The 22,437-nt window shown below is 58.4% G+C and overlaps 1 protein-coding gene across 1 annotated transcript; it reads right to left on the reverse strand.

Annotated features, from left to right (window-relative positions):
• Positions 1–746: 746 nt before the first annotated feature.
• Positions 747–20,260, reverse strand: UBAC1 (UBA domain containing 1). Its single transcript, XM_043470001.1, has 10 exons — positions 19,906–20,260; positions 15,620–15,740; positions 14,781–14,854; positions 11,461–11,568; positions 10,402–10,504; positions 10,014–10,122; positions 9,065–9,275; positions 5,973–6,059; positions 5,265–5,403; positions 747–1,291 (listed from the first exon to the last, which is right to left on the reverse strand). Exons 1-10 carry the CDS (start codon positions 20,041–20,043, stop codon positions 1,176–1,178), a joined length of 1,206 nt encoding a protein of 401 aa, XP_043325936.1. The 5' UTR covers positions 20,044–20,260; the 3' UTR covers positions 747–1,175.
• Positions 20,261–22,437: the final 2,177 nt, after the last annotated feature.

Consider the following 22,437-nt stretch of genomic DNA (forward strand, 5'->3'; position numbering starts at 1 on the left):
AGTTCTCCAGGAACCACAGTGAGGGGCATCAGACCGCAGGGCCGTGGGCCGGCTCATCTTGGACCTCCCCACACAGGTGAGTGCAGTGGGCCTGGGGCAGCCACAGCCAGGGCCCCCATGGAGGACACTTCACAGGAACAAGAGCCAGGGTGGGCCATCAGTGCCCAGGAGACGCCTAGCTGCCAAGGTCCCCGCCCTCCCGACCCGGAACAGCAACGTGGGAATCGTGTCTGAGGAGGGCTGGCTGTCCAGGGGGATCCAAGGGACAGGATTTCTTCAACCAAAGCACACGGGCTGGCGGCTCCGGCAGTGCACGGGGTCTGAAAATGGGCCCTGATCCCTGCACGCATCTCTTATTAAGGGGCCCTTTGAACACCTGCCAGGAAAGAAGGCGCCCTGTGGCGTGAGGCCCACTCGCACCCTCACACGTCCACACTGCGTGCACCAGGCCAGCCCCCAGACAGCGTGGCTGGTCAGTTTCTCATTGGAAAACAGAGTGTTCACATACTTTAAAAAAGCAGCCAGGGACGGGCAAAGCAAATCAACTCTGGCGCTCAGCTCCCACCTGAGAGACAAGGACACGCAGTCCCTCAACCCCAAGAAAAACGAGATCCAGCCAAGGAAGTGTGCAGGTAGCCTGGCTGAGCGCCCTCGGGGAAGCAGTGGGTGCGGTCTCCGCGGGAACAAGAGCATCGCCAGGACACTTGCCCCTCCTCCCTGGCTGAAACCAGACCCAGACACAGAGCTGGAAAAGGGGAATTTATTTATTAAAGAGAAGTCATCTGTGAATTCTTCTACTCAAGTTAGTACCTTCGACGATAACACTTTGGATTGAAACATGCCTTGTTTCAAATAACAAGTGGACTCTACAAGCAGTGCCTACGGTCAATTCAAGTAGCGGTTCAAGAGCCCAGGGGGACATTCGAGGGAGGCGACCCCTTCCCAGGGTGATGGCCTTGTCTGTAAACACTGTCGGAGGCTGGAGGCGTGACCGAGCACGCTGCTGCCCAAGGTTTTTCAGCAGGAAGATCCCAGCAGGAGTCCAAGGGCAGGGTCCCCTCCAGCCCACCTGCTCCCCTCCCCCAGCCCAGGGGCACCCTGGGGTCTGCAGGCTCTCCCCACCCCCTGGGCTGGGAAGAAGAGGCCCTCCGGGCCTGGCGGCTGGAGTGCGCAGCCTACGCGCGGTTCAGGGTCTGGAAGATTCTGGAGATCTGCAGCATGACCGGGCCCGTCTCTGGGTCGTTCATCCACTGGGTGCTGTTCAGCGGGTTCTCGAGCATGTCTTCAAATGCTGTGGGGAGACGCAGAGCTGCTGGGGGACCGCGCCCCACATGCCCAACATGCGGTGGTGGGAGCTCTCCTCCCGGCAGCTTCCAGGTGAGCGGGAACCAGGAACGCCCCCAGACCCCCGCCCCGCGCATCTCATCTGCTGACACGGAAGGCGGAAGGCGGCGTGGTCACTGTGGGTGGGGCGGGCCGACACGCCCACGTCCCCTGGTGCAGGGACTCTGGAAAGCAACGTGGCAACAGCTACTAGGAATCTTAAGATAGTGACAGCCCGTGACTCAGTGACTCCACTTCCAGGCCCACCCTGACAGAAAAGACTATGTAAGGATGATGGTGCCAGCTTAATAATACCTAACTGGAAAAATCAAACTGCTCAATCTTCAGGAAATGACTTAAAAAAAAACAAAACAAAAACAGCGCATTAAAAATGAGTTCTCTGAAATGAAAACGTTGAATTTTTAAACGCTTTTATAAAGCAACCCCTCACCAAACAAAGGTGCCTCTTAGCAAAAAAGCTCTCCAGCCCAGACACATGATGGCCAACTCGGTGGAGAGCAACCAACCGCAGGGTGGACAGTTGCCCTAGGATCTGGGAAGGACGGCTTTATGCCAGACCTCCTCATGTCAGCCAACGTCAAACCGTGTCCGTGAAAGGGGCTCACAGCTGCACAGGGTCATGGGGGCCCAAGCCCTGGGCTCAGTGGGAAAGTCTGACCTTGTTATGTTTACAACCTGATGACCCTCCCAGCCCTAAAGAGAATCACCAGGCCCCCCTAACTGAAATTTCAGAAAGAGAACCTGGAAAGATGACTCGGCATCCAGGAGAACAAAACATAAAGTGGGTTTCGTGAGGTGAGGAAGCCCACGCCCCCGTTCCTCCCAGCAAGCGGCAAAATCAACTCCAAAAGGAGGACAGAGCTGCACAGAAAAATGGAAAAAGCCCTAAATATGAAAACCACAGAGGGAAAGATTAATCTGAGGAATGACTTTCTCCCGCACATCTCGTGCGTTATTAGAGATGAGAAGTGCGGCAGGCGACCAAGGAGGTCCCTGACGTGCAAAGAGCGGTTGACAGAGCTCTAAGAGCAACACGGCAGCTGAAACAGAGTGACGGACGTGCAGAGGCCAGGAGAAAAGTGTCCACAGGGCCAGACAGAGCCGCTGGGCCCCCGCCTGGGGCGGCGGGTGGAGGGGTGCATCTCACCCGAAAGCCCCGTCAGTTGCCAAGATGTCACCAAGAGCTTACATGTCCACATTTGTGGACTTGCTTGTTTGCCTTCCAGCTGCCTGTCCTTAGGCAGTCGGAGCTGCACCCAAAGAAGCGGGTCCAGACACAGTTTATTGCAGGTGGAAGATCAAAAGCAACAAAATGGGACACTGTTTATTTTTTTATGAGAAAAAATGTTTTACTGATCTACAAAAGCAAGGTGATTGAAATTTATTTTTAGAATTTTTGTCTTCTTTCTTAATTCAGGATGTTTCCATTGTTTTATGGAATATTAGAGCTAAAAGTTCCTAGAGAAGGAAACGGCAACCCACTCCAGTATTCCTGCCTGGGAACTCCCACGGACAGAGGAGCCTGGCGGGCTATAGAGTCCATGGGGTCGCAAGAGTCAGACATGACTTAGAGACTAAACAACAACAAAAAAAGAGCTAAAACGTACTTCAGAGGTGATGTCTGAAGTGCTTCACTTTAGAAAGTCATGCGCAAAGGCTGCATGGCTGGTTCAGAGGCAGATGGTTCTATGATCACAAACAGGGGACTGTATTAGTGCGGTAGTTGTTTCGTTTTAGTCTCTGTCATATTATTAACATAAATTAACAAACTTAATGTATTTGTTAAATGATATGACACATCCATAGAAGGAAATACCTGAACTGCTACAATCTCATTTTTAAAAGAGGAAATGCATCAAATGTGATGAGAAATGATGCACCAGAAAGCTGCCCTGTGGTGAGGCTGCGTCTGCTCCAGACCTCACCAGACACCAGAGGGAAACCTACCAGCTGCAGGGGGTGGGTGGTGACTTCTGCTTCCTCAAGCTTCCCCGTGTTTTCCAAATGTTCTATAGTGCATATTTTACTTCATCTAAAGAGATAAAGGTCATTAAAAATCCTACCAGAAATGCCTTGAGGGAAGTGCGTAGCTGCAGGGGCGACCTCACCATGGGACGCTCTCTCCTGCAGGACCCTGGGGTCTGACGGGGAGGAGGACCCTGGACCAGTGGACCCTGGTCCACTGCGCGTCCCGTCCAGGTCACCGGCCCAGGGCCTGTAGACCGGGTGGCAGCCACTGTGGGTGGTTTGTTTTAGAAATACAAGAAACACTCGATACAGCGGATATAAAACCACACAATAATCTCGATAGCGAAGTCATCCAGGAAGCTGACCTCCCACTCACAATTGAAAAATCTTAGCATCTAACTAGAGAGAAAAGGGGAACTTACTTAATCTGACCAACTATGTCTTCAAAAATCTAAAAAAAAAAAGCTTAGAGCAAATCAGCAAATCACACACTCGATGGTCAAGCACTGCAAGCAAGGCTTTTAGGAAAGGGTTTGGACAGACCCTGGCGGCACAGGGGACCCTCCTGAGGTCTCTGGGGAGGAGGGCCGGAAGATGCTTCCAGTGTGGAGAGGACTGGCACAAACAGTGTAAATAAACTCACCACACAACACATCACTTACGTCCGGAATTGGGCACAAAGAGAAAAACTCCCTGCTTTATGCCACTCACTCTTCCAGGTAGATCACAGACTTTAAAACAAGAAAATTTAAAACTACTAAAACAAGAAACAGGTGCAGGTCTTCCCAAGCTTGGAATGCTTAAAGATGCATGTCATAAATGAAACAGAGATGTTCCGCTGTGTTAAGATACGGGACGTCTGTTCATCACAGTGATCAACAGAGAAGGCAGAAACTGACAGGGGATCCTGGAGATTTAAATACGTGAGAAAGGATCAGTGTGCGGCAGGCACAAAGAAGGTTCTGAGCGGTAAGACGGCAATCCAGTAGTGGAAAGAGCCAGAAAAGAGGGGCGGTGGGGGTCCTAGGAGGGGCTGAAACTTCTGGAAGAGGCTGTCCTTCAGAGACTGGGGAGACGGCCAAGCATGTAAAAGCCCTGTGCCCGCCTGGGCAGCTGCTCCCAGCAGCTGGCAGCGGGGGCCCTAAGCTGCTGTGGGCGGGGCTCCCTTTCCGACTGGCAGGCTCAACATGCCCACGCCCAGGGCCCTGCCGCCCGGCCCGAGGCACGGAGCCCCGGGGGAACCCTCCCCCGAGGACCAGGCACAGGAGTGCCCCGAGCAGCTCCACCGGCCGGAAGCCGCGGGCGTTGGGCAGCCGCACGGCAGGCTCGGCCGTGGCCCTGGCCTGCAGTGCCGCACCGCGCGGCCCTCCAGGGAGTCAGTCCCGGGGGTCGGCCCAGAACACAGAGGGGCGACTGAGTGGTCTGAGGACACAGACGCCCCCACCGACGTCACTGAGGAAGCCCCTGCTCGGGGTTGGGGAGGGTCAACCGCAGAGGGGCTGGGGGGCACCCAGCGACTCTAGGGGGCCTGGGTTGCGCTATGTTTTTTAAAAAGAGTTTTTTCAAACTGAACGGCAGGAATATGGTTATTAATTTTACCATCACTCTTTAAAGTAGCACAGATCATATACGCTCTTGTGTATCATATCACATCTCACAGGCAAAACAAGCGCCAAGGCAACCCTTCACAGACTAAGAGCCACAGCCAGCCAAGCCTCCCCTGGGCGCGGCCCCGACCTGCCGGGTGCTGTCTACACTCTCCCGACCGGATCACCTGCTGGAGCTGGTTTCCAGAGCTGGAACGGAGTCACTGCACAGGAGGCTGTCACACCCGGGCAGGCCCTGGCCTCTGGGCCCCGCAGCGACCCGGCCCCAGCCACCAGACCCCTGCAGGGGCGGCTGCGGTATCGCCCAGGGACATGTGTGTGGCGGGCGGGGAGCGAGGCACGTACCTAGTAAGGTTTTCGGGTTGGTCAGGCCCAGCTGCACCACGGGGTTGTCCAGGATGGCCTGAAACAGGGGGCTCTCGGGGTCGATGCCTTTGTCCAGCTCCTCGGGAGAGGGCCTGCGGTCGCCGAGCAGCCATTCGCACTGCGAACACCAGCGGGGCAGGGTCAGCGCCTACGGTCCCCCGCCGACCTCGACGCCACGGCGGGGGCTCCAGGGCTGCCCCGACGGCCAGGGGCCCTGGCAGCAGGGCCAGCCCAGCCCGGCTGTCCCAGCAGACGCGGGCGCCGCAGCTCAGGGCACGGCTGCGACTCTGCAGCCCAAGTGCACACCAGCACCCTGTCACGGGAAGCGGCCGGGGCGTGACCTCGTCCAGGAGCGGCTGAAGCCCAGGCCCACCTTGCCTTCCTGGGCCGCGTGGGCCGGGCTGAGCCTGCTCCCCAAGGGGCCCACCGTTACCCCAGCCCCTCCCTGGGCTCTCCGTCAGCAGTGGGCACGTGTCCACAGGGTGTCAGTGTAACACGATACACGAGCGTCACACTCACCCCGCAGAACACGTACCTTTCTCTAAGAGGCAAAGCCCAGATTTTCTCAGTACTTTAAACTCTGTACACGGTTTGAGCCACCGACCCCACTGTTGCTTAGAAGCAAAGGAGCCGCCCTCGCGGGAAGGTGCCCACACCCGGGGTGCCCAGGCCGCAGGCGGCACTCACGGCGGCATTCTGCTGGTTGTTGTTCACTCTGAGGGCGTCGATCACTTCCTTCTCGTCAAAGCCCATCTCCATCAGGGAAATGACAGCCTGCAGGGGAGGCCACAGGCTCAGCGCCGCGCTCGCGGGCTGGGTGGCGTCCTGGCAGGGGGTATCTTTAAAGAAACACCACCACGGGGCTTCTCTGGGGGATCCGGTGGTTAAGAATCCGCCTTGCAGTACAGGGGACGCCAGTTCGATCCCTGGTCTGGGAAGATCCCACATGCTCTGGGGCAACTAAGCCCATGTGCCACCCACAATTATCGAGCCTGCAGCGTCCTGGGGCCTGGGAGCTGCAGCTGCTGAAGCCCACGTGCCCCAGAGCCGGCGCTCCACGACAAGACGCCACGGCAGTGAGTGCCCGGGCACCAAGGCCGGAGCGGCCCCTGCGCTCCGCAACTAGAGAAGGCCCATGCGCAGCAACGAAGACCCAGCGCGACCAAAGATAAATGCATCCTAAAAAATAAACTGAAAAAAAAAAACCACCAGGTTTTCTATTTCAAGACTGTTTCCCTATGGCTTCACCGAGACACTTGCTGGCTTTCTGAACAACAGAGGCGGAACTGGAGGCTCTCTCCTGGAGGCTCGCTGTCCCACCCAGGTCCTGCCACGTGTCCCCCCACGACTGCCAAGACTGGGCCTGTCCCCACCACCTCGCACGGCCCCCTCCAGAAGGGCTGGCCAAGCGGGAGGAGCAGGTAGGAGAAGGCACGTCGGCCGTTCCCATTCGAGTGGAGACGAAAACGTCACTGATTTCTGAAACCGGAAGAGATTTTCTTCACACTTTATCTTTGAAAAAAAAAAAACAACCTTGAAATTAATCCTAAATGATTATTTAACAAGATTGAAGCTGTAAGTTAAACATATGTTGGTTTCTGGAGGAAACAGTGACCCAGTGCTCTGTGTCTGGGGGTGGTGGTACATTTTTAGAACAAAAATCACGTAACACTTCCTTCCCTTTATCCTTGACTTCTAGCGCGTAACCTCTGACACACCTTAACACTACCACAGGGAGGCAGAGGCTTCATCAAAGTTGCAAGGGTTTCTCCTAACTCTCGGGAGGTCAGACCCTGCCCTTGAAGCCCCCGACTTCCCCCCAGGTGTCAGCTGGCTTCACGCCACTGGCCCCCCGTCTGCGTGTGGACACTCGCGCGGCCCTGGCACGCTCTGGCTTCATGGACCTCACCCCATTCACCCTGCAGTCCATCTGGACGGCTTCAAAGAGAACTCGACCGAGGCAGCAGGCGCCTGCGAGGACGATCGGGAGCAGGGTTTACCTGGAGCCGGACTGTGCACAGTGAGCGTCCAGGTCAGTCCCTTCTGCCCAGGGCCCCCTCCCCCTGCTCCCCTGGGCCATTCCCCACCTCCGGCCCGTCAGTGCATGCCGCGGGCACAGCCCCCCGCGGTGCTTGATGTCCACGTCACATAAATCACCTGGAGTCCACTCTGAAGCCCAAGGGCAGGAGGGCCTTTTCCACGAAGTGTCAACATAAACCGCCCTCTCTCCTCCCTTCTGTCTCGGCCCCAGGACTGCTGGGGGGATTCCAGATGCTCCCCATGCCCTTCTTCCCAGCCCTCCAGGGAGGCCCCCGTGTGGCCGCGCTGAGAGGCCCCCGCACCCCAGGCTCTGCACAGTTACTGCCCTGTCCGTGGCCAGGGTCGGGGAGCGGAGGCAGCTGAAGGTCTGTCTCGGGTCCAAGCCTTGCTCTCCAACCTGCTCTCCCCAGGATCCGAGCTAACGTCTCATCCTTACCGGACCCTCCCCGACTGGTTCAGGATCACAGACCCCGGCCCTTCAAGCCTCAACACCCTTGTGGGAAAAGGAGTGACTTAAGATGGTTAAGAAGGACAACCTAGAGAAGGAAAGGCCTTTAAGGTGGTGACCAAGGCCGTGAGCGACCGTGAGGGCCTCACGGGGCCCCACGGGCCCCCCCGGGAAGGCGTGCAGCCCAACAGCAGAGCACGGGGCCCACCCAGGGAGAGGCTGCCCTTCCCGAATAGGGTCCAGGGCCAACCGACTGGACTCCTGAGAAACCAAGACGAAGAGACACACATCCTTCAGGACCGACAAACGCTGGACTAAAGTAACCCAGGTGCTTCTGCACGTGGAGCTCAACTCAAGGGAAAATCCCACAGGAACAGAAACATCGCGACAACAGCCTGGCCTTCAGAGGGTGCACCGGGGGCCTGGCTCAGCGTCACGCACAGGACGCAGGCCTGGGGGCCATGCCGGGGGGAAGCTGGAGCTGGACCCCAGGACCCTGAGCAGGGCCTGCATCCCCACAGAGAGGGGCAGTGGAAGACATCCACCCCGGCCTCGTGGGGACACTCGCACGGCCCACGAGCCCTGCTGATGAACACGAGAGCCAGCCCCTGTCCGAGGCCCCGCTCAACCCCGCAGACGCAGGCTCTGAATCGGCTGCAGAGGGCACCCCACGGACATAAGCCCACGGGTGAGGCATCAGGCCCCAAGACACTGGGGCCACAAGCAGAATCAGGAGGATATGAAGAATCGGAGTCCTAATGCCTGGCGCTGACAGAGCTATGATCTGAAAGTAAACAGAACACACTCACGGTATCAAAGACATCCAGAAAGATTCAGTTAAAATTAAACCTAATGAAAAAAGAAAACAGTGAAAAAGAACGTGGAAACGTAAAAGTATCAAATACAAGGTGACGGTGAAGAGGTGGCCGTAAAGATGGACGCTCAGGTCAGCGGGCCGAGTACAGCCAGAGGCCTTAGGACCCAGGCCCTTGAATCCCCCCGATGCTGCACTGACCCGCCTGACCAGCCTCCTGCTCACAAGGCGGCCCATGCGGCTGGTGGGTGCCCCTTCGGTCTCTGGACAGGGCCCCCGCCTGACCCCACGGCTCGAGGACACTTATAAACTTCAAACTGGAGACTCCAGACTCAAGTCTGTCCAGAGCCCTCCCAGCCTCGCTCCCTGCAGGGCCAGTGGCCTGGCCTGGGGGCCACGGCTTCCCCTGCAGGACTCGCCTCGGGAGGACCAGCCCTCCACCTGTCAGACCCCCCGCCACTGCCCGTCAACACGCACCCGGGCGTCCGGACGGAACTCCCTTTTCCTCCGGATCTTCTTGAAGATCTCCGTCAGCTCGTCTCTGGCCTCTTCCTCCTCACTGGTCCCGGCAGCAGGGGTGGCCTCGGCGCCTGCCTCTCCCTGCGAGGCTGGGCCTGGGAGCGGTGTGTCAATGGTGGGGTCATCCGCGTGCTCGATGAGCCACTCCATGGCCTGGGGCACCGACATGCTGCAAGGTAAGACAGTCTCTGAGCACCAACGTGCTCCCAGGTAAGACGGCCCCCGAGCACCGACGTGCTCCCACGTAAGACGGCCCCTGAGCAGCACTTCAGGCCAGGGACCCGAGCCGTTGCGTCCCAGGGAACCGGGCCTTTGCGTCCCCGAGAAAAGCCTCTCCAACTTCGCGGCTTCCCCAGCGCAAGCTGCCGAGTCCTGTACAAGGATCTAATGCAGCGTGGCTGAAGCCCCGGCCCTGCCCTAACCTGCCACGAGGCACGGCCAGAACAGACGCCCACGTGCAGAAAGCCACAGGAGCCAAGCCCAGGAGGTGCCCGCAAGAGCTGGGATCCAAAGCAAAAAAGAACACAACCCGCCGACCACCCCTCGGTTACAGATGATTTATTTCAGATCTGAACATGCCGAAGGGCAAGTAATTAGTAACAGGAAACTGCAGGAGACTCCCAGGACACCACCACCCACATGCCAGGGTCCTCCTCGGCCCCGCCGGGCAAGGCTGTGATCCGAGTTCCCGGAAGACGACAGCCACAGGTGAAATCCACGGCCACCATCACGTGCCACACTCCCAGTAAGCGGGTCCACCGCACACCGCCCTCTAAGACCTGGAGGCGGCCAGTGCTGTGACTCCGGAACACGCGCCCAGGTCCTCTACCGACACTCACACTGGAGGCAACTCGGCCACGGGGCCCGGGGCGGAAAGGTGTTGCCCGCAGCAGGGGCCCAGACGTACTGGTTCAGCCGCAGGGCCTTGGCCGCCCTGGTCTCCGGGAAGCCCATCTCCGTGAGCTGCCGCAGGGCCGCCTCATCCACACGCTCGTCCTCGTCCTCATCCAGCATGGCTGTGGGCCAGACACGGCTCCGTGAGGGCTCGGGCCGCGCCCGGCCGCACGAGGGGTGCTTCCCCGAGCCCCCCGCAGGCCCAGCACCCCGCCTGAGCACCAGACACTCGTGGCTAACCTCTTACACCTCAGAAAACCTGAGACAGATCCGTCAGCTCTCACCATGTAGACACGGTCGACGGTGTGAGAGGTCCACCAAGCACCCATCTACTGACCCTTCCGTGGGCAGCGTGAACAATGACGGCCGAGGGTGGGCCTCCGCCTGGGGCCCGCTCTTACCGTTTGCCTTCTTAAATAATTCCACGGCATCCGGGTTCAGCGCCAGCAACTTCTGAGCTACCTCGATGAGAGACACCAGGATTCTCCGGAGCTCCGTCTGGAACTGTGGTGAAAGCACAAGATGCTCAACGAAGCTGCCTGGGTCTGAAACAACAGCCCCTGTCCTGAAACCCCGAGTCTATGAGCCAAAGCACGTCCAGATAACCGAGAAGAGAAACAGGGCTCTCAGCAGGGCGGGCAGGAGAGGCTTCCTCGCTTAGCTCCAGCCCAGAGGAGGCGTCTGGCCTGTTGGCCACTAAGCGAGCTGAAAGCATAGGCTTCACTGAACGAAACAGGCGGATTCTACAGGTTCCACTGATGTGTGCCTCTAGCTTTCACTGCAACCAGTTCTTCTCAATGGGGGGGGGGGGGGGCTGCTGGGAATGTCATCAGAAACCCCTCTCCCAATTGCCTGTCTCCCTGACAGTGAGGCTCGGCCACCATGAGAGACACACGTGCTGGCCAACGAGAGATAGATGTGCCCGGGTTCCGATGCCCTGGCCAACACAGAGCTCTCTGGAGGAGACCCTCAGAGGCGTGTTCCTGAACTGACCAGCTCGTGGCAGAGCCCGCAGACTGACCCACAGTGTCTTGCCCAGCGGGCGCAGAGTCCTGGCCCAGCTCTGGCTCGGGAGCACTGGAAATGCTCTGCTTTAGCTCAGAACCTTCCGATCCAAAATAAGCAAAAGTCTGATTTGTGTCTAAAAGGTTTTGCCAAACTCGGGACAAAACTCACATTCCCCCATAGTATCGAATCCTATTGGCCCTGCCTTTCAATGTCTTTTTAAACCTTTTATCTAGAGTTAGTGAAAGTGAAAGTGAAGTCGCTCAGTCGTGTCCGACTCTTTGCAACCCCATGGACTGTAGCCCACCAGGCTCCTCCATCCATGGAAGTTTATTTGCCCACAAAAAAGCTCCAATACAGAGCACAGAGCTCCTGCGCCCCCTACGCCCCGCTTCCCAAGCGCTCTCGGGAGGTTTCCTCGGCCCCCCGTGGCCACAGCCCCCGCGGGCACTCACATCCCTCGCGCTGGTCTGCACCACGGCCCGATCCATGTTGTGGGAGGGCAGGCTGGCGGTGGCTCGGAAGATAGCGTCTCTGTCCGGGGCTTTCTGCTCTTGTTTCTTCTAACACAGGAGAGGAATCAGAAGATCAGACGTGACTGTGAGAGCGGCCAGAGGCAAGACTGGTCTCTGAACAGCCAGCTCTAACCAGGGAGCGCGCGAGTCCTGGGAGCGGAGCCACACGCCCCTGACGAGCAGGGAGGCTTCTGGACGGCTCTGTGCGCGGCCTCAGGGACAGAACGCTTTCAGTTGTGGCCTGCTGGCCCCGAGGCATGGCGGCACAGGGCTGGGGAGACAGACATGGCCTCCCGTGGCCAAAGAATGACCGTCACATGGGGGCGATGGCTGGGCGGGCGGGCAGACCACAGAGGGACCATGAAGAATCCCTGGACGCAGCCCGAGAAGCCCCGAGCCGAGGAGCCCAGCAGGAGAGGCACCACGCTGACCCCGGACAGCAGGTTCAGCCCCACTCCACTTGGCTCCTGGGATGTTGGGCAGAAGAAGGTCGGTGAGGGCGGGGGGCACCACCCACCAGAGTGGCCAGTGAGCTCACAGCGCCTCTGACAGGGACATGAAGAAAGTCTGCTACAAGCACGACAGAGACAGAAGTGGGGAAAGAGGGTAAGGAGAGACACACGCAGGGAAGAGAAGGAAGGGCCTGGAAAGCAGAGAGCGAGGCTGCACGGCGCTCAGAGGCAGGAGTGCAGAGGACGCTGTGCCAGTCATCGCAGAACAAGCATCTGATTGGAAACTGTAAACACCTCTCAGAAAGCAGGTCCCACAACCACGGGAGTCCCAGAAAGAGAAAATGAGGGGGGAGGTATCAACAAGTACCCAGAGAACTTCCAGAATCTCCAGGGTCAACGTGCGAGGAGTCCAGAAGGGGCAGAGACCAGGCACAGAGGAAGGAGAGCAGGGCTGCCCGGCTCCCACCGCCACCCTGGGGACACCCTGGGGACCGGGGGGAAGGCCCCATCGAGCACGCGCGCTCCCTCAGCAGCCACTGATGGCTGCACACAGGGCCTCCAGGCCCCGCCTCTCAGAGATGCTGGCGAGAGTCTGGCCCCACCCCACCCAGGAGAACAAGACGTTTGACTCTAGCAGGCACAAGGGCACGAAGGCCCCAAGACCCTGCTCCTGCACTCCCGGCTGCCTGACCCAGGGCCTGTGAGTGGGCAGGCTGCACCTGGGGCCAGGTCACGTCACGGGGCACACTGTCCGGAGGACAGGGCCCTGGGGGCGGGGGGGGCGACCTAATCAGGCGAGTCCGTAAACAGGACGGGCGGGGCTCACCAGGTCATTGAGATTAAAGCAAGAGGGATCCGACGCACGAGCTCCCCGCTGGCTGCTCTGAAGACTTGGGGACTGCAGGCCTGGAAGGAGGTGGCCTCTGGGAGTGGAGGGCGGTCCTGGCTCACGGCCAGCAGGAAAATGGGACCCCAGCTCTTCAAAGGGCCGGAACAGGATTCTGCCAAACACCCGAAAAAGCCAGAAGCAGAGGCTCCCAAGAGGAAGGCAGACCTGATTTCAACTCCTAAGCACAGGGCCAGCTGGGCCTGCCTGGCACAGACCCGGCAACCTGTGTGCTAATGGGGCTGTTCCGCGCCAGCAGGCCCGCGCAGACACGGGAGACGCAGCAGGAGCCGCATAGAGGGAGGTGGGCAGCCCCGTGCGGCCCGGCTGACGCAGATGGACAGGCCGGAGGAGCTGAGGGCTAGCTCCCGGAGCGGGCGCCAGCAAATGGCCTCACACTTGTGACCCCGGTTTCAGACAGGTATATCAGTTTGGGTGCAGAATCTAAAAAAATGAGTGGTAAGCCTACACAGAGAACAAACAAAACAAGGAAGCAATCACTGGCTCCAGGAAAAACGAAACTGTACGCAAAAAAAGGAGGGCTCACCTTTAGCAAACTCTGCTCAGGGCAGAGAGCGACACTGATGCAAGAATAACAACAGGGACTCCGAATGTCTGACCAAGATCCAGAGGAGCCGGGGGCGGGGGCGCGGGGGAGGAGCCCAGGTCATCGAGGAGCAACCAACAGAGTCTAAAGTTGAGGATCCAAGAAATACCAACCCGGGGTGCCGCTCAGGACCCAGGAGGAGAATCACTGAAGACAGGGTCAAAGGATGCGGAGCGCCCGCCTCTCGAGCGCGTGAGTCAGGAGGGAGAAGCGCCTGCTGACTTATGGCGGCACCTGGGGCATCGCTGACTTCCCAAACGCACGGACGGCTTTGACTTTAAAGACGGGTTACTCACAAAAACTGGCATGACCGTTTTTACAATACTCCATCTGACAGACACACACAGGGAAACGGTGAGGGTCACTGCCTGGCAAGTCGCGCAGAGCTGTGGGGGTGAGGGAGCCTGCCGTCGACACAGTCACCGAGGTTCAGGGAGTTGCCAGCGACCAAAACAGTAACCTGAGAGCCGGATCCGCCCCGCGGTTCTGGGAAGCAGGCCTGACTCCGGGGCCCAGTGAGCCGGGCGAGCGGCCTGCCCACACCCGGGCAGGTGTGGCTGCAGATAAGCAGAGCCTCCTCCCGCGGCTGTCATCCAGGAGGCCCCGAAAGAGGCCGGCCCGCCACAGGCCCAGGGCCCAGCCCAGAGAGGCTGGCCTGCCTGCTCTGCGGTGAACGCTCTCCTGAGCATTTAGAAGCATTAAGTAGGACACTCTACCCCCCGCGCTAAGCAAAGGCTGGCGCTCGCCCCCGGCATGGCAGGCAGCCGGCCTGTGGATAGAACACACCTCCCAGAGCCTCCGGGACCAGGCTTTCTGAAGAGCGAGGCTCTGGGGTGGCCACAACACGTGGAGCATGGGCACAGTTCTCCCGGGGCGCCCGCACCGGGAAGGGGGGTCTCAGCCGAGTGCCAGCTCCAAGGCTGCAGCAGCCGGTCCCGCAAGGGTCAGATGGGACAGGCGGCCCCGGCCTCGCCGGGAACCGATTCCACGCAGGCTGGCGCCCTGCTCTGCTCCTGCCCTCCGTGTGTTGTGGGTGGTCTTTAGCGACTTCCTGGCCTTCTTCGGTCAGGAAATAAGAGGAGGGACAGGAGCTCGAGATTAAACCCGACCCGGAGAACAGGCAGCACACTCCTCTCCATGGCCTGAAAGCGGAGCTGGCCACTGGACCCACCACGAGGCGAGGCGTCAGTCAGCAGGCTGCCTGGCCGTGACGAAAGCCCGTGACCACGGGACCAGCAGGACCCACAGCCAGCCTCAGAAGTCTCTTTCGAGTCTCCCCCAACAGAGATCTCCAGTTCCAAACTCTGAAACTCACCTTTTCTTCTGCGGAGACTTCAGCCATCTTGGGGAGGGGGGCCGGAGCACGCTTTCTGATCAAGAGTATGACATCTGGGGGAACAGCGCGGCGAGCTGGTTACCACCTCACACCCAGGATGCGGCACGGAGCGCACCAGGGAGACCCCAGGGCCGAGAAGCAGGGCTTCCCTCTGGGGACCTCCTCCACGAGGGTCCACAGAAGCCCACTCTTCCCTCGGCCCGAGGCTGCCCCTGCTCCCCTACAGGCGCCGGCCCGGCAAGACGCTGGCTGGGGGACCAGAGGGGACCGGTGTGCTTATTTTAACGGCTCTGTTTTGAAGTCTGGGAGGTCGGAGCATCTGGCCTTAACCCTCAATGCTAAGGCACCCGGGGTGTGGTCAGCGCCTGGCTAACTGTGCCCGTGACAGCCAGACATCAAACAATATTCTAGTCCTTCCAAAACAGGCTACGTAAGGGAATCTCACAAATAAAATCGTGCTTTGAATGACATAGAAAGCCCAACTTTTCTCCGCAAGCGCCTCCACGCAGGAGATTCTGAGTGACTCGATGGACGTGCATGTTAAGCGCGTCTTCCAAGACATCTAGAGCAACCCACTGCTGTGCTTTCCCATCCCCTAAGTAAAGCCCACAGCAGCTCTGGGGACCCTGGCTCTGTGTGGAAACAGCATGAGGAACCGAGTTCATGTCTGGCTTCTCCAGAAGGCTGCTGCTCTTAGATTCCAGGGCACACACTTGGTTTCAACAAAGGAGAACGAAACCCTGCGGCTGCTGGGTCTCCCTGCTCAGCCCGCTCGGGATGGGGGCCACGCTGAGGGTGCCGTCCCCTTGCCCCCTTACCCTCGTCCTGGACATGCTCCTCCAGGAGGGTCTTGGCGTCACTCAGCACCCTCTCAGACGCAGCGTGTATTAATTTGTGATGGGTCACACTCTTGGGGTCTTCTAAGCTCCCAGGCGCACACTAGGAAACAGAGAAAACCATAGAACGATGTCAAGATAGAAGATAAATCGATCATAATACTGATAATACAGGACCTGACACCCCGAGCCATGCCAAGAACTTACTGGTTTTCTTACTAAGAGTTAAAGCCAAGATGAAACCAGAGAACCCTGGCAACGGTGGAGACGCCATAGCCCCTAGTCCCCGAGGGCACTGACCTGGCCACTGGGCTCCCAAGTGCTCCTCAACAGGCTCATGGCTCGGACACAGAACGCCCTGCTGGCCATGAGTGGCTACCCGAATTGCCTCCTTAATCTGGAAAGATCTGGAGAGTGATTTAAAGATGCAAATAGCAGGTCTGCTGTCTCCCAAAAACCTAAAGGTTGAAGTGTGATCTGGGGCGTGGTCAGCGCCCGGCTTGCTGTGGAGGCCGGTAAACATTCCAGCATTTCCCAAGCAGGATACCTCCTTGTGGGAATCTTGCTCCCCACCGTCCACCAGGGTAGTCGGCGGAGCCCAGTGACACGGCTGAGAGAAGCTGGTCCCTGGGGAGCAGGCCATGAGGGCCTGACCCCGTAAACACCCACAAGACCCCGAGGAGGCAGGACGGCCTCGGCCCAGTCCCCAGCCCTCCAGGCGATGGCCACAGGGGCCCCAAGGCGAGCCGCACATGTGGCTGGCAGGGCTCGCCTGGCAGCCGGAAGGGGGTCACCTGGCACGTGGTTGTGTTACTGATCGGCAGCCCAGAAACCCCAGCACACACAATGGGGAGGGGCAGACGTGCTGAAGTCAAGGCTGCCCCAACACGGGGGCTGTGCCGGCCCCAGGGACCTCATGATCCTTCTCAGCTCAGAGGGGCCACCTTTCCACCCTCCTCTGCCATCAGACACCCCAGACACGTAACTGCTCACCCCGAGGGAGAAGCCAAGCCTGCCCTCCACCTCTCAAGACTGGGGTTTGAAGAGCAACTAGAGTTTTCAGCAATCAAACAAGAAAGAGGGGTCATGACGGCTTCAGGGCTACCGATGCACACAAGCCGGGGTGGGGGGCTGGCAGGGACAAAGGTGGAAACCGGCCAATAGTAAGACACGCTCTGACCGTGTATGACAGAGACACCCCTCCCTGGAATCTCACGATGGCTCTACTCCCAGAAACTGGGTGTGCTTCTTCTAATTCTAAAATCTGCAGGCTAGCTGGTGTGCCAAGTTCAGGATGCAGTCTATGAAACACAATTTTCCAAAACAATCCGCATACTGCCTCCTGAAAAAAACTACCCTGCAGCCTGTCAGCAGGCGCCAGGAGCAGAACACAAGCGTGAGTCATCCACACTGTGCCTGCTTATTCCGTTCTTTCCTTTGTTCTCAGCAGAGGCACTGGAGCAAGCTGGGCCCTGGCAGTGGAAAAGCCGGCCCAGAGCCCAGGGCTGGGGCAGGGGCTGGACCCCAGAGAGCCCGCTTCCTCCCGGAGGACTGGAGATGGCCTTTTCTTCCTCTTGACATGTGTCATGTGAAGACGCGCCTTGGTGTGATCTAAGAAGTGCTACCAGCCCTGCCAGCAGGCTACGTGCCGGCAAGCTTACCACACAGAAAACACCCACCACGTCACAGGGGGCCACTTTCTTAAAATCGTGACCCTCTGGTTACACGAGATAATTTACTTTGCCCCGTGATCTAAGCTTGGGCTAGAGACCACCACAGTGGTCCCAATCGATATAAAACCAAGAAGGAAAAGGCCACAGTGGCAATCCATTTCTGTAAGAGTTATGATAATAAACCCAAACAAAGCCGCTTTATTCATTTAAAATGCATATGCATAATAAAAAGTATTAAAAAAACAGTAAAACTCCCAGGGGTCCTGTGGAGGTAGGAAACCCACAGTGCCCACTCCGGGCGGAGAAGCAAGAGGTGGGGAAAGAGAACCCCAGCTCAGGCATGCAGGGGTGGGGAGCCAGGCAGGAGGAGCTGGAGCGGAGCGGTGACACCATGATCTAAGCTCGGTGCACGGGTTTCCGGGGTGACGGTCAAGCACACAACTTGAGAACCCTGTTTCCCAACTGGAAATGCCGCCTGACGGGCTCACAAGGCCGCGAACTCCGCCCCCAGGATGGCACGGGCACAGAGGTGTGAGGGCTTCCTGACAGCTCAGCTCTGAGTCCCAAAATGTATGCCGGGTTTTTGGTTGTGGAAGTCCCCTGCTGCTCGCCCGCCACTCGCCTCCACCCGGAATAAAATCTGCAGGGTGGAATAAGATCTCTGTTCAAAGCAGGATAATGCCTGAAAACATCCCAAATGATACGCCTCAGTACCGACTGGAATAAAAATATAGGCAACATGATGTGAATAGTTAGCCTAACGAAACTGGCTCCCTCATTAACCCCAGGTGCTCCTGAAATCCTCAGCAAGCCTCCGTGAATCTAGTTCTCGCTTCGTTTTCTCTCCAGAACATAACGTTTTGATGGTTATGCCAATACTTCCCATTGGTGAGTTAAACTAAGTGCCACACTGATGTACGGGCTGACGTCCCCCAGCCTGACTCAACAGGTGACAGGCCACCCCCGCTGCGCAGCTCTCTTGACTGACAGTCTGGTTCCATTTACAGGCAGGCCTTGTTTGGTTGTGCCCTGGCTTTATTCTGCTTCCCGGATACTGGGCTTTTCACAAACTGAAGGTCTGTGGCAAACGTGTGTCCAGCAAGTCCACTGGTACCATTTTTCCGGTGGCATTATTTTTTAATTACGGTATAGACATTGTCTTTTCCAGATATAATGCCACTGCACCCTTAACAGACTATTGTGTAAACACAACTTTTATGCCGGGAAACAAAAAATTCGGGCGATAGCTTTGTGGTGACAGTTGCTTTGTTGTGGTGCTCTGGAACGGAACCCACAGTATCTCAGTCGTGTATCTGTATGCCATTAACCCACATGTTTGTTCTGGGCCATTAAGAGTCTAGCCCTGGGTGTGTGAAGACAATCCAGCCCTCAAGGGGCTCCTATGCTGACTGGGTGGACACAGCATCTCAGAGAGGTTTGCACTGGGCAAGCAGCAAGCCTCGCTCCAATGGTCTGGACACTCGGGGGGCTCCCAGCCTTCCTGCTGAGTGCTGTCGTGGTGGTTTTTAGATAATGAAATCACCCGTCACTGCATCAGAAGGAGAAACGGCCAAAACATAGCTGCCCAAGTGTGTGAGCCCAAAGCCCCCTCCTCCGTGACGTGAGACCAAGACATTATTCACATCCAAGGTTTTCCAGAAGGGGACTCTGGCAACCAGAATGCTCTCTGGCCTGCTTGCGACAACTCCACAGAACCATACTCCCAAAAGGACCCGACAGCATTTGGCAGGAGCCACTAGAACAATAGCTGGAAGTCTGTCCTTGGAGACCACATTAAAACAGCCAGGGCTAGACTCCTGGTGGGCCCAGAACAGAGGCATGAGTCAATGGCATACAGGCACACTTTTCACGTGAAACGCGCACTAAGAGGCTGTGGCCTCCTTTGTCCTAAATTCTGACATGGAGAAACTAGACCGTGAAAAGGATAGAGTTTCCTGAGGCAGCCTGAGTCACACGGACAGATGTCTTGGCCTCCCTTACAGAGTCAAGAAGCTTAAAGAGACAAAGACTAGCACTCTGAGGAACCTACATGGGGTGCTTCACGTGAACAAACTTTAAAAAATGGCCCTCTCCCCGACCTGCCCACGTAAGCCACGTAAAGGCCGAGGATAGCAAGGGGTGCATGAATCAGTTCGGCCAAGCCACACTATTTTAAGTGATTCCAGCCAAGGTGAGGGGGTGCGGGGGTCGCACCAGTGGTCAGAGCCAGGCGCCGGCCCCCATGCCAGCTCCAGGAAACGGCTCCAAGCAGCCGGCTCTGCAAGGTCAGGGGAAGGCGCTTCTCCCGGCGGGTCTCTCTCTACCTTCTTGGGCACTAACTCCCAGCTCCGGGAACCTCGCCGCGACAGCAAGCGCGGATGGACAGCAAGCGCTGGAACCGCAGGAGGCCCCGTTCCGGTGGCGACTTGGCCTCTCCCAGGCCGCGTCCCCGACGCGCCCCGGCCTCCCGGGCTGTCTTGGGGGGAGTTAGACCAGAAGGTAGAGGATAAAGCGCCCGGTCCGGAGCCCCAGCGTCCAGCGGGCGTCGGGGGCGGCGGGAGAAAGGGGGAGGCCTGGAGCCGCGGCCGGCCTTACGTGCTTGAGGCAGCGCTCCTTGAGCTTCTCCACCGAGGTGCCCTCGGTCGCCTCCTCCAACCACTCGGCGCCGTCGGAGGCGCAGACGTGCAGCCGCAGCACCTTGCCCGCAAAGATCTTCTCCTCCTGCACGAACATCTCGCCGCCGCCGCCTTCGCCAGGGCCTGGGATCTGCGCCCGCCGCCCGGGCCCTGAAGGTCACCGGGGCGGGCGGACCGGGGGCGGGGCCAGGCCGCCCGCGCGCTCCCTCGCTGGCCGCCGCCGCCCCGCCCCCGGCTCTCCCGTCGGCAGGCCGCCCGCCACTCGCCCCACCGCCCGCCTGCCCGAGCAGTCGCCCTAGCCCCGCCGTCGAGCCACCGGGGGCGCGCTGTCGCCGCCGCGCCGGAAGTGTGTCACAGGACGTGACCCGGAGCACGCCGGGAGATGTGGTTCTCCTGCGGCTGTCTCGCCGTCGCCGTCGCCGCCGCGCCGGAAGTGCGTCACTGGCCGCGCCCCGAGCGCTCCGGGAGTTGTAGTTCTCTGGGCCACTTCCTTTGTCCCGCACCTGCCTGCGCTGTGCTGTCGGGGGCCGCCGGCCACGCGGGAGCCGTGCATTTGTGAGTCCGTTTTGAGATGGGTCTCAGTGTAAAATGCACACTGAATCTTAAAGAGTTGGCAGGAAAAGAGCACGAAAAATACCTCAACAATGTTTATATATTGACAGTGAGTCGGTGAAAGTCGCTCAGTTGTGTCCGACTCCTTGCAACCCCATGGACTATAGGGTCCATGGAATTCTCCAGGCCAGAATACTGGAGTGGGCAGCCGTTCCCTTCTCCAGGGGATCTTCCCAATCCAGGGATCGAACCCAGGTCTCCCGAATTGCAGTCGAATTCTTTACCAGCTGAGCCACAAGGAAAGCCGTATATATTGACAACGTGTTGGAATAATAGAATGGATTATGTGAAATATGTTGGCACTGTTTCTTTTTACTTTTTGAAGCTATGGCTGCTAGATTTTAGGTTGTCTATGTGGCTGCTGTCGTGTTTCTTTAGTACCGCATTGCACTAAAGCAGAGTCTCACTGTGTGTGGTTCCTAGACCAGCAGCACCTGGGAGCTTGTTAGAAGTGCAGTTTCTCCTGCCCTACTCCTGTGTCCCCGTCAGGGACTCTGGGGTGGGGCCCAGCACTCAGGCTGCAGAGCCATAGAGGTGCCCTCAGACGGGCACGTGAGCGCCACAGGGAAGAAACATGACCAGTGGACTCAGTACACTCATTTCCATGGGGGTGACAGATATCAATATGCACTCTGCATTTCGGGCTAGACCTGGACCAGGTGACTAAACTGCACACTCCCATCTCATCCATTCAAGGACCTTTGCTGAGCAGAGATGAATCCAACACCATCCCTATTCTCAGAGGCTGGTGATCTAAATGGGGAGGTGATCCCGGCATCTCTCCCGTTTTATACACAGGTTGTTTTCCCCTGTGACCGTTCTGCTCGTGTGTGAATTCCTTTTATTCAGTTTAGCATTTACCGATCGCCTCCATGAGCCCGACCCTCTGCTACTCATGGGAAACATGGTCACAATTAAGGCTTGAGACCAGGCTATCACCCTGGGAATGGGCTTTCTCATGCAGGAGGTGCAAGTGTCATCTATTGTGCAAACACGGTCTCCCAAGACAGGAGACAGTGGGGGGGGGGAGGTGGGGGCCAGCAGGGCTTGGGGGTAGCCCCAGGGGAGCTTATGGGACACAGCGGCATCGGCATCGGAGGGCTGCGGAGGTGAAGTGGAGGACACCAGGGTGGGCTGCCCGGGGAAGCATGCTGGAAGGGAAGGGGATGGTGGGGAGGGGCTGGGGCGGCACATGGAGCCAGGTCAGAAGAAGCCCCCTGAAGCATCTGGTCTTTGTCATGAGGCCCTGGGGAGCTGTGGTGCAGATGCTAGTGACTGAATGGCAGGAGGACAGACAAGGCCTGGAGGCAAGAGAAAGTCAAAAGCTCCCACATGCTGGCTGGCAGAGGAGGGCCTGGGGGCTCTGAACCGGGGCAAGGAAGACAGAGGCAGGAGGAGGTGAGGTGAGCCTTTGATCGAGGGGGGCGGTGAGGTGGGTGGGTGGGTGGGGGTCAGCTGTGAGCGAGAACAGAATGAAGAATGACAGGATCGCTTCCAATTGGGTGACGGGGTGCATGGCCAAGGGCTCCCCTGGGGGTTCAGTCGTTAAAGAGCCAACCTGCCGATGCAGGGGACGTAAGAGACGTGGGTTTGACCCCTGGGCCGGGACGATGCCCTGGAGGAGGAAAATGGCTATGTATTCCAGTATTCTTGCCTGGAACATCCCATAGACAGAGGAGCCTGGCAGGCTACAGTCCACGCGGTCTCAAAAAGTTGGACATGACAGCAACTGAGCGGCGGCAGGGCCCGGCTGCACCCCCAGCTGGAGGGGGCCAGGCAGGGGCGGAGCTCAGCCCTGCCTGCGGGCCCAGAGGTGCGGGGGGCCCCAGGCGGAGGTGTCCGGGACTGGAGTCAAGGACAGCTGTCAACGTGGGGGCAG

Source organism: Cervus canadensis, chromosome 5 (assembly GCF_019320065.1).
Source record: "Cervus canadensis isolate Bull #8, Minnesota chromosome 5, ASM1932006v1, whole genome shotgun sequence".
Classification (NCBI taxonomy): Eukaryota; Metazoa; Chordata; class Mammalia; order Artiodactyla; family Cervidae; genus Cervus; species Cervus canadensis.

Coding starts and splice junctions, on each gene's coding strand:
- UBAC1 (XM_043470001.1), bottom strand. CDS start 20,043: ATGTTCGTGCAGGAGGAGAAGATCTTTGCGGGCAAGGTGCTGCGGCTG. Junction 15,741..19,905: donor AGGAGCGCTGCCTCAAGCAC/GTAAGGCCGGCC, acceptor TCTGTTTCCTAG/TGTGCGCCTGGGAGCTTAGA. Junction 14,855..15,619: donor GGAGCATGTCCAGGACGAGG/GTAAGGGGGCAA, acceptor CTGTTCCCCCAG/ATGTCATACTCTTGATCAGA.